This window comes from Cebus imitator, unplaced genomic scaffold (genome assembly GCF_001604975.1).
Source record: "Cebus imitator isolate Cc_AM_T3 unplaced genomic scaffold, Cebus_imitator-1.0 Scaffold288, whole genome shotgun sequence".
In the NCBI taxonomy this organism is placed as follows: Eukaryota; Metazoa; Chordata; class Mammalia; order Primates; family Cebidae; genus Cebus; species Cebus imitator.
The window spans coordinates 872355-884584 of NW_016107603.1; the positions used below are offsets into that span (position 1 = coordinate 872355).

The 12230-nt window shown below is 33.6% G+C and overlaps 1 protein-coding gene across 3 annotated transcripts in view; it reads right to left on the minus strand.

Moving 5' to 3' along the window:
* Positions 1-3134: 3134 nt before the first annotated feature.
* The window catches only part of FEM1C (fem-1 homolog C), a 21659-nt gene continuing 12563 nt past the window's right edge, over positions 3135-12230 (minus strand). For all 3 annotated transcript variants that reach the window (XM_017502020.1, XM_017502021.2, XM_037729049.1), the window contains exon 3: positions 3135-6000. In XM_017502020.1, coding sequence (XP_017357509.1) covers positions 4691-6000 — 1310 coding nt within the window. In that variant the 3' untranslated portion in view covers positions 3135-4690. The remainder of the gene's footprint in view (positions 6001-12230) is intronic.

Consider the following 12230-nt stretch of genomic DNA (forward strand, 5'->3'; position numbering starts at 1 on the left):
GTTCAGGCAATTCTCCTGCCTCAGCCTCCTGAGTAGCTGGGATTACAGGCACGCGCCACCATGCCCAGCTAATTTTTGTATTTTTAGTAGAGACGGGGTTTCACCATGTTGACCAGGATGGCCTCAATCTCTTAACCTCGTGATCCACCCACCTCGGCCTCCCAAAGTGCTGGGATTACAGGCTTGAACCACTGCACACAGCCATTTTGTATAATTCTATTATATAACATAACCATAATTTACAAACACCTTAATGATTATTCCTTGTAACAAGAAATACTTTGTTCACCGTCATCATGAACCATCTTTGACTTTTGTAGAGCCTGTCCTTAGGATGTACCTGTAACAATGAGATCGCAGGGTTAAAGGTACTGACACTGTCAACTGATCTTGAAAATGGTCTTCTACTCCACTCTCAGAACAAAATATGACATGTCTTTGTCAATTTCATAGAAAAAAAGGAAAAAGGAATACTTCATACATTTAAGTTACTAAAAAATTTTGACACTTCTCACGTGTTGATTGACTTTTTATTTTTCATGCTTTTTGTTGTTGTTGTTGCTGTTCAGATTTCTATCAAATCTAAAGAGTATTCTTTCCTTGTTTTTTAGGGATTTTATGTAGTAACAATATTAATTATTGTCTAGAATATGTATTTCAAACATTTCTTTCCTAGCTTGTGTTTGCCATTTAATTTGTTTATGGGTCTTTGGGGCATATGAAAAATGTGATATTAATTTTTTAAACCCAGAATATGTTTCCTAGTAACACTTCTTTCCAATTGTTCTTTGTTCAGAAACTACTTCGCTAGCTCTGGATACTGTTTCTATCTCCTTATACATGCTCACATTTTAAAATTATCCTTTTGTGGTTTTTGTTTTATATTGAATTTTTTCATTCAAGAGTTGTTTAAACTTAATATGTGAAGTAAGGATTTAACTTTATTTTCTGTACTGCTTAACACATTTTTTCCTGCAACATGTATTGAAAATAATCTCTTCTACTATCTGAAATGTCTCTATTGTTGCATTAATATACCATGCTCTATATATCCTCCTCTAATGTGTCTTTCAATTTGAATAGAAAATATATAACAGATTTTTCTTTCCATTTTATGCAGCTCAGAGTGAATTTCCCCAAATTATATAGTGTATTAGAACAGCAGTCCCCAATCTTTTTGGCAACAGAGAACAGTTTTATGTAAGACAATTTTTCCATGGACAGTTGGGGGAGATGGTTTTGGGATGAAACTGTTCCACCTCATATCATCAAGCATTATTTAGATTATCATAACAAGCATGCAACCTAGATCCTTCGCATGCACAGTTCACAACAAGGTTAACACTCCTATTAGAAACTAACACTGTTGATCTGGCCAGAGGCACAGCTCAGGTAGTAATACTTGCTCGCCCACTGCTCACCTCCATCTCCTGCAATGTGGCCTGGTTTCTTTTTTTTTTTTTCTTTTCTTTCTTTCTTTNAAAAAAAAAAAAAAAAAGAAAAAGAAAATAATGATGACCAATTAGTTTGTTTCCTTAGTATCTAACTCTAAAATGATTAAAGTTCTAGGCAATAATGCTGTTGTTACAGTGTACAAGAATACGTTATCATCTCATCCAGTCTGCACAATTCTAAGAATAATTATAAAAATTATCATATTTGTAAATTCAGCCTAAGGTTTCTGTTGGGCAATATGATTTTTAAAGAGCTACTTTTCCCATATAACCTAAACAATTTTCCCAAATCATGGTAGCCTGGGGTCTCTATACACATTAAGGTAGTCACTTCACAAGTGAGCTATCACTTAAATTCAAATTCATAAAGGGCGCCAAATTATCTTTGATTTGGGTTTATGCCTATCAGATTTATGAATAAGAAAAATGACTATTTTTAAGCCCATAGTCCATTTGTCTTTATAAAGTAGACTGGCATCTGAGTAAAATTACCATTTCTTTTACAGAAATGATCAAAACAGTGGAACATCTAAAATTCAGCAGGCCCCAAACAGTTATTTTCATAGAAATGTAATAAGAACTTACATATTAACTCCAGTCAATACCACCATGCTACAGTGTACAGTTTAGTTTGACTCACATGAGTGTAACAGGTTCATTATTAAAATTTACCCATCTGTGGTTCAAAAAATAACAGAAATTTAAGTATTTTATCATAATCCATTCATAATTTTGAGAATACTTTCTGACAAAGGCTTTATTAGTGTCTAAGTTCACATTTATGAAACAATTTCCTTTAAAATAAAATAAAATCAGGGACAATTTTGAGCTATTAAACTGATTTTTCAAAACCTCCCAATGGCATCTGTGGAGATGGTAGAGAAGGGGAAATATATTCTAAGTGAAATAAGTCATTTCAGTTATCAAGACTGAGTTCTAAGTTATCTATTTTTAGTGGTACAAAAATGCTAAAGAAATCCTTATTTTACACCGGAGTTGTACAATTCAAGTTCAGCTGTAAAACAATAAGACATGTGTGCCTTACTCTAAGAGCATGTAAGCCCTCCTACCCAGCCACCAAAGAGGAAGAGGAAATACTAAATCACTTAAAAATCCAATTGTCATCTTTTACCCCAAATTATTGAGATCTCTTGATATAATTTACTGTAATGGCAAAGTTTTCCTTTATAAAAATAATAGCATATACATATATAATTATACCACAAAGTTAGAGGCAGATGATTTGAAAATACTGATATTTGATATTCCTAGAATATTGGTCTAAATCACAAAGTATTCTTAATATATGTGACAATTCAAATATTTCATCAAATTTACTAGTAAGAGATAGTAAAACCTCTTCATCAAAAGGTTGGAGAGCATTCATTCATATCCCAATTTACTGTTTCTTAATGGTGAAATCAAATTTGCAACCTAGTAAAATGTGTAAGAATATCTTTTAAGAATTAAACCTCAATTATTTAACCAAAAAGTCAAATAATGTTCTCTTGTTTATTTACTATTCTTCATGACAAGGTTTTTACTGACTAAAGATAATGACAAACCTAATGTGACTGTTTGCATTGATGACTTAAATAGTGACACTAACCCTCAGAACAAAATGTCAACACAAAAATCCAAGTGAGTAATCCAGCTCATTAAACTCACAGGTAAACTGAGTTTTTCTCAAATCAGTAAGGAGCTTTTTATTCAGAACAACTTCATTAAGACATTTGCAGGGCAAATATGCCATCATAAATTTTATTCTGAAATACAATAAAGTGCTGAATGATAATTACCTGAATCTTTTTTAGTACTTTTCACTTATCTTAAGTTAAAAGAGCCCTTTCTGTGGCATTAGCAAATCTGTGAGAGAAACAGAAAGAAAGAGAGAAAAGACAGTGAGAGAGAGAGAAAGGAAAAAAGGAAGAGAAAAGAAAAGCTAACTTCCAGTAAGGGAACAGGAAGCACTGCAACCTTTCATGTTTAACTAGGGTGACAAATAATTGAGACCAAAGGAATCAAAATAATTCATGCAAGTTATCTTTAAAGGTATACGTAAGCTTGAAGAAAGAAAGAACACTGTTACTGACCTTTGATATTGTGGCAGTAAATTGCATACTAAAATACCTTAATTATCCTAGATGCCTAGATCTGGCTTGGCAAGCATCATGCCACTGACATGCTTTAGCTCTTTTTGTAACTAAAAGTGATTTGCAGTTCAATTACTGAATATTTGAATGTGACTCATTAAGCTGTGTGATAAACTTTGAAGTTAAATTTAAGCAAATTCTCTACACCTAGTCACACCATCAGCACAAGCAGGACAATGCTGGAGCAGCATGAAAGGTGGGTCACTTTAAAAAGATTCTTCATTTTACTACATGATATATTAAGATGACAGACCTAAATTTCAACTGGGTTAATGAGTTAGAATAGATCTGTTTCCCAAATTTAGCACACAATAATTTCAGTGGATTAGAGAAAGAAACCTCGGATGTGAAGAAAATGAAGAAAAAAAACAAATAAAAAAGCTTGAGCTAAAATAGCTAAACTGCAGCTCTAAAAATTGTCATGCTACAGAGTACTTTCAAAAAAAACTAACTTTGTAACAAACATAAGAAAACAGTGTTTTGAGTTGAAGTTGACCAACTGCTGCATAGAAAATATGCTAACATACAACAGTCAAGTTTAAGCCTGTGCATAGAGAAGATAAAGCACTTATGGTAACTGCAAATGGTAACAAGTCCTTAAAGTTTGTACAACCTAGCATGGCTCCATAAGAAAAAAACTGTAGTAGAAATGGTTAGGACAAAAAATAAAGTAGAAACAGGAAGGAAACTTGAGAAGAGAAGGAAGAAGCAGGAAAAAAAGACTTTCAATTGTATAAAATTCACAAACCAGTAAAGTATAAAGACATCATGGAAAAATGGTTAACTCTGCCCCAAACATCCAACAGCAAACAAAACCAGAATGAATAAGCCTTTGGCAGACAATTTTAGAAATTTGAATATGATGTTACATTTCTCAGTAATTCACAAACAATATATTATATGGTATATTTATATTAAATACTGGGAAACCAATCCTGTAAATTTGATGCTTATAATGGTTTAGCCAATGAGAGCACGATATCAATCAAGCTAAATGAATGCTGGTGTTATCACAACAGTGCTCATTTATGAAACAACTGTTACCAATTCGTGCTTTGACAGTGCTAAAATACAGTCAAATTATCATCTATGAAGTGAAACAAAGGTCTCTAGCTTTTCTGGGATATGCCCTTTATAATATATTCTATGATTCACTATGACACGAGCAGCAAGACACTGCAATGTGGTATGATTTATAGGCTGGATCAAATTTTTAGCTATTTCTTTCTCATCCAGCAAGTCACTAGCAGTTTGTTTGTGCAAGTTTGTGGCATCAAAATGTGCACCTGATTTAATAAGGAGATTCATGATGTCTGGATGGTTGTTAAGAGCAGCAATATGTAGGGGACTGTTGTCATCCGAGTCTCTGACGTTCACATCAGCACCACATTCTATCAGTATCGCAGTAACTTGTAGAGATGGAAATTTACAAACAGGGTACCGCCCTACACATGTAGTATTCTTGTCCACAGCCAGATGAAGAGGGCTGAAGTTATTCTTTCCCCTTGGATGCAGCTTAAGAAACCTGTATATAGTCTGCTTTTTGAAATGGTCCTGTTCTAGGGTACAAGGAACTTTCTCTAACAAGCAAATTAAGTGCAAAATAATAGAAAGAGCCTTATTTAACTGTAATGGGTCAGCGGGACACTGAGTTTGTTTGATAGCTCGCTCTATTTCAAGGACGCTTTTGCAAAGTATGCCCATAAGATCATCAAATGTAACAGTAGTACCCAGCAGGCCTTTAGCCCTATCCTGTAGCATAAAGGAAAATAGTTCTGCAAAAGATAATAAGCTGCTGGCGGTCATTGGGCTTAAAGGATCCAAATTGCTCTGCTGCATATCCAAAGCATACTTCCATAGGTTGATGCATCGTTTGAAATTTCCAGAGTCTGCATAGACAGCGCCTCTATATCTAATATAGTAAGAGGTATCAGGATGAGAAGGACCAAGAATACGTTCTCTGATTAATAGTGCCTGCATTCTCATCTCATCAGGATCAGCAATAAGACCTTCTAGCTCTTCTGCACTGTTCACCTCCTTGGCATAATCATAAGCCATTATGAGTGTTTGTGGCACTGGTTTACTAATAATATTAGTCCTATCACTGTATCTCATGTTCATTGCCTTTTTCCAGTATTTCAAAGCCCCAAGGAGATCTCTTTTTTTGTCTACAAATGTAGCTCCCAGAAGCTCTAGAGCGTTAATACGTTCTGTCTTGCTGGTCTGTGCATGGTGTGTCAGAAAATCCACAATATTTGTGTGACCAGTCACACTTGCTGAGAGAAGGGGAGTCATTCCATAACCATCCTTTTCCATCTTGGCACAATACATAAGAAGCATCTTCATGATGTCCAAACTTCCAGATTCTGCACAATCATGCAATGCAGTATTACCTTAAAGAAAGAGAAAGAAAATAAATAAATAAATAGCATACATTGAGGGACCAGAATATAACGTAATATGTATATGTACTTTAGAACCTAAAGAAAAGCAGGCAGCTCTAAGCCCATAAGTAGGACACACTTGGTTTACAAATCAGAAAAAAATTCCCCCAGCACCTAAAACTAGTATCTGATATTAAACTTGTTGAATAAATGACATGACCATATTAGGTATAAAAAGACATCCAAAGTCACCAGAAGAAACTCAAACTAATCCATGGTCTCTTGGTATTTTCCATTAATGTTTTCAAGTACATATTCTATGACTTAAAAATGGATAGAATACAAATAACCAGCTATTCAAGTCACTGAACTTCCAGGTCAGTTTCCACATTTATAAACAAAGAATTGGTCTTTTTTTTGTCTTTAGAGACCAGGTCTTGCTATGTTGCCCAGGCTGGTTTTGAACTCTTTGGGCTCAAGCAATGCTCTTGCCTCGGTCTCCCAAAGTGCTGGGATTGCAGGTGTGAGCCAGCATGCCTGGCCAGACTGGCCCTTAATATACCTAAGATTCTTCAGTTTCATTCTAATAGTAGTCAGAAACTATTTTTTCAATATTTATTTTTGATTGCCAAGTGAATTTCAACTGTCTTAGCCAATATTCTTGGTAACAAACGATTGTCCCCAAAAAGCTCTCATAAGAAAAACAAATCCATGGAATTTGAAAAATATGTGGGTGGTTCAATATGAACCTTAAAAGGAGATATCTGAAGTGTCCTTTCATAATGGATTATTTCCTATTATAATTTAACTTTGTATGTAAATTTTTTATTATAAATTATAATTCTTTACAGCTGTACTAAATGTTCTAACACTGTCCTTTTTTTCCCACACACAGATTAAAGCTGACAACAGGCACTGGCACATTAGTAAAAGGTCGTATGAAACATATTAAGACATCAGAAACACCAGGTATTTTAGCTAAGTTTAATGATAAACATTTTACTAATTGTCAAAATAGAAATTATCATGCCCACCTCTGGTATTTACATACAACATTTACATAGAATTTCAACACTCAGTCGTTTTAGGCATGTCTGTAGAAAAGAGGTAGCACAGCAGGCTGAGACTGAGTACTTAGAAAGACCTTCTTGCAAGGTTGGACCTATGGCTGGTAGCTGGGAACTTGGCTGGTAAACAGTTCTTTATACTGATATAACTTTCCCTAAATGATAAGGGTAGCTTACTGTACCTAAACTGTTTGTACCAACAAGGTAGTTTATATTGAAGGCCTGGTTTCCTTCTGGGAGTCTAAAATTTTGGATATGAGCTAGGCAAAGGGTACCTATGTGACCAGCCCCCAATAAAAATCTTCAGCACTGAGTCTGCCATAGGCTTCCCTTGGTAGGAACATGACACACATGTATTTACATTACAGAAGAAGTGTGTGCTCTATGTGATCCCTCATGAGAGGAATAGAGCATAATAACACCTATGCAAAGATTTATCTACACCTCACCTGTGCCTTTACCCCTCATGATTTAGCTGCATGTCCTTATTATATTACAGCAATAAATGTTACTTAGAAGTACAGTTGTATGGTGAGTTACCTCCAAATATGGGGGTGGCCTTGGGGATGCCCAACACAACATGTGTACCAGAAAGTATTTTAAACTTGAATACTTCAAGTAAATCGACTTTGTAACTAAAGTTAGAAAAAAACAAGTTATCATATTAAAAATTGAGTTTTTCCACAAGATTATCCTGTTTAGTCTTCTATGATATCTACAAGGACTATATAATTATTCTGACCCAAGATTCAATGGTCTACAATGAAATAGTGTTTGATAAAATGTTTTAACAATGTGTAAGCCAACCAATCACTGAAAGAGCCCAGAACTTCTGACTATTGATGTTCATTTATTTAAAATAATTTCAATTAAACGTGACTACTATACCAAGTATATTTTAAACACTCTCTTGTATTGAGAACCCCTACTATTCCCCATGTTTTACTAAGAAATAGGCAATATAAGAGAAATTTGAATATAAAGAAATGGCTTAGATGGCACTCTTCTCTATTCAGAGTGGCACAAAATCAAGAATAAAATGTAGCAAAAGCCAATTTAATGAACTATATTTCTGTATTTATTGAAAAAATACAGAATATATTTATTTTGAATACACACGCATACCAGGAGAAAAGAAGTAGCTTTGAAAAAACAAAGGATAAGGAAGACTTTCACATCCAGTAATGGCAAAGATACCTGTAATGTGATCACCCTCCCACTAACAACTAAAAAAGCTGAAAAATTTATTTTTAAAAATCTGCTCGACAGGATTTAAGAGATAACAATGGGACAATATGAAGGAGAAGAAAGAAAACTAAAGTCAAATTCAAAATTTGAGGCAGCTTTCCCACAGTGGCCTCCACCAATTGTGGAAGAGATAGCTGAAAACCTGAGCAGAACTTCTGACAGCCTTGCAGGGATAGAATGGGAAAGCAAAGCCTACAGCCTACTAAGAAAGGAACTTAGAAAATTCCCCATACTTTGGGTTAGAGCTCCAACTTTTAATCCTAGGGAGTTAAAGTTAACTGAGTTAACTGCAAATAGACTAGCTTTCACAAAAACTGAAATCTAATTTAGAATCATCTCATTATTGAATTAAAATAATCCAGGATTGCTAGTATACATAATTAAAAGCCAGAAGCAAATATAAATACTATTTAGAGGAAGGTATTATCATACTAGGGTTCAAATTATTTATATTTTTCATATGTAATGCTTGGTATCCAATCAAAAATAATGAAAAGGAAATAAGGAACTATAACACAAAAAACAAAGAAAATAAACAGCTGACAGAAAAGCCCAAAAGGAGACCCAGATAATGTAGCTTATCAATGCAGATTTTAAAACAGTAACTATGCTTAGCATATTCAAGGAGATTTTTTAAAATTGAGAATTGAACAGAAAACTAGAAACTAAAAATTCAAGTAAACATTCTAGAACTGAAACACTCTGTGGGTGGGTTTAAAAGTGGATTTACACACAGCTGAATAGAGAATTAGTAACTAGAAAATAAGTTAGATGAAAATATACAGAAAGAAGCAGGGAGTGGTAAAAGAACAGAAAAGATGGAGACTATAAGATAAAGAAAGAACAATGTCAGAAGATTGTTGTGAACATACTCAAAACCAGAATTCTAGAGGAAGAAAATGGGACCCAAAGCAATATTTAAGAAGATAAAGTCCAAGAATTTTCAGAAGCCGATTAAAATTTAAACTGGAAATCCAGTAGGTTTTACAAACTCCAAGAAGGATAATAAAAAGAAAAACACATTGACGTAAAACACAGCAAAACTACTGAAAACTAAGGACAAAGAGAAAAATCTTAAAACAAGAGAATGAATGGAAATTACCTATAAAACAGCAACAACCAAACTGACAGCAAAGTTTTCACCAGGAACAACAGAAGCTAGGAGACATGGAATGTTATTTAAAAGCATGAGAGAACACTTAACTGCCAACTTAGAATTCTATACCCACATTAAGAATAAATGTCAAAGAACCCTTTCAGGAGAGAAGGAAATGAAAAGGAAAAAAATTAAGATATTTATTACCAGCAGCTCTAAATACTAGATGGTGTCCTTTAGGCAGAAGGAAGATTAACCACGTGGAAGTCTGGAGGTATAGGCAAAAACATCAACAGAAAGTAGAAAAAATAAATACTGATTTAAAAAATAATAGTATCTTGTAAGGCTTGAAATACATACATAGAAATAAAACACTTGACAGCAATAACATGGAAGTAAGGAGTGTAATTGGTGTTAACATGTTCTAAGATCTCTTTGTTGGAAAGATATAAAACTAGAAATTTATGCTAGCTTTTGATAAGTCAAAGCAGTGCTGTCTAGAATGACTACTAAAATAATAGAGGGTATGCATATAACTACATTTTTTTCTGTATATCAGAAAAAAATGAAATAATAATCCAAAAGGTGGCAAAAAGACCAAGGAACACAAACCAGGCAGGACAAATAAAAATTAGAAAAATACCCAGGAGATAAAAATCCAAAAATATCAGTAATTACATTAAATCCAAGTAAAGTAAATGGTCCTATTAAAAGACAGAAACTGTCAGACTGAAGAAACAAAGAAAACTCAAGACACACTGCTTACAAGAGACACACCTTAAATATATGGGTAGAAAATGACTTTAGAAGTGAAAGTTTGGAAAAAAACTCTTTGCAAAAACTAAATATTAAGAAGCTATCTGATAATAAAATATGAAAGTAGACGTTAATGGAAAATACATGATTAGCAATAAAAGGAAATATTTTATAATTATATAAAATTCAAAATATACAGATATAATAATTCTAAACTTGTTTTCACCTAATAACATAAAATTAAGTTACATAAAACAAAAATCGACAGAACTACAAGGAAAGCAAACAAATCTGCAAACATTAGTACATCTAAACATATCTTTCTCAGTTTGGAAGACCAAAACCAGTAAGGATAAAGATTTGAACCTTACAAACTTGGTTTAACTAGCATAAATAAAAGAAAGCCTTAAAACATAGCTAAGTTTCCATCTGAAGAAGTTACAAGGAAAAACAGTAAATTAAATTAGAGAAAGTAGAAGCAAACAGTTAAAAAAAAATGAAAAAGAAAAAAGGATAAGTATGCTAATACAGCATTTTTTATATTCCTACATTTTATTTAACTGTTGCCTCCTTTTAATCTTATATCAATAACTTTGCAAGGTAGAGATGACAAACTCATTCTACATACAAATAGGAAAGAGAATTTAGTGGGAAAACATAAACTCCAACTGCCACTTTAGTGTACTGCTCATTTCTAAGGTCGTATTTTAAACGCTAGTCATGTTAAACTTCAATGAATAAATTATATCTAATATAAAACCAAACCTCATAATAGAATTTCAACCAATCACATCATTTTCTAACTCTTCCTCCAACTTTCCAACTCGTCCAAAAGCTTTCACGCTTCCTCTAAGGAAAAGCAGAAAATCTTTGAGATGGCCTTCAAAATTCTACATCATTGATTCTCAAAGCACTATCTGTGTGGAGAGAGCAATGAGGGAGAAATCTATAGTTTCAGAAAACATTATGTGAAGTTTAATCTTGGATATGCAAGGATATGGATTTTAAAAGACTAACAAATATTTCCCTACCTTACCTGTTTAGCTTCATTTCTTATTATCTCTGGAATGAATGATTCACTGTGCATCTAACTCAGGGACTGGCAAACTTTTCCAATAAAGGGCCAGGTAGTATTTTAGGTTTCCAGGCTATAAGGACTCTGTTGTAACCACTAAATTCTGCCAAGTACCATGAAATATGCTATGGCAGTATATTAAATTAATGGGACATGGCTGTTTTCCAACAAAACTTTTACTTATGTACTCTGAAATTTGATTTTCATGTGTCATAAAATATTTTTCATTTGATTTCTTTCTCAACCATTACAGAAATGTAAAAATCTTTCTTAGCTCTCAGGCAGTACTAAAACAGGGTGAGCTGGATTTGAACCCTGGGCCATACATAGTTTGCCAAACCTGCTCTAACCAGAAGACACTGTCTACATCTCCCTCACCCAAGGCAGAAAATCTGCTTATGCTTCATATTATTCCATCCTAAGGACTTCGCCCAGCACTAGGAACAAACAGCCCTGTTAACTTCTACCTCTATGCCTCAGTTCTTGATTTTCTTCCTATAATGCACTTTCATCTTTACCATTTTAACTTGTCCTTCAAATTTCACTAGAAATTTCAACTGCTTAAAGACGTTTTCTTGGTTATATCATATCAATTTTATCATCATGAGAATGCATGGTGAATATATGGGTCATCCTAGTAATTATTCATATAACGCCTATTATAATATCTGACAACAGTATAATGCTTGTGTTTCACAAGTAAGTTGTCACCTAAACTGTCTATTCTAAAAATATACAGATCCTATGTTGTATTTCTTTTATATCCCAGAAGCAACTAACACTGCTAAAGCTAAGGTAGATTCTAAATTTTTAATATTTGTTATCACAAAAAGTAATTAGTTTTTGCAGACAAAATAAGTTCAAAAAGTAGTATCCTAGAAGGAGATCTTTTTAATTACTCAAGCATGTTAAGTGTATAACCACTACACTTTCTGCCCTGGAATGTCCTAAAGGTAAGTTTTTGAATTATAGCCTAGAGCACTACTTACAGATTAGA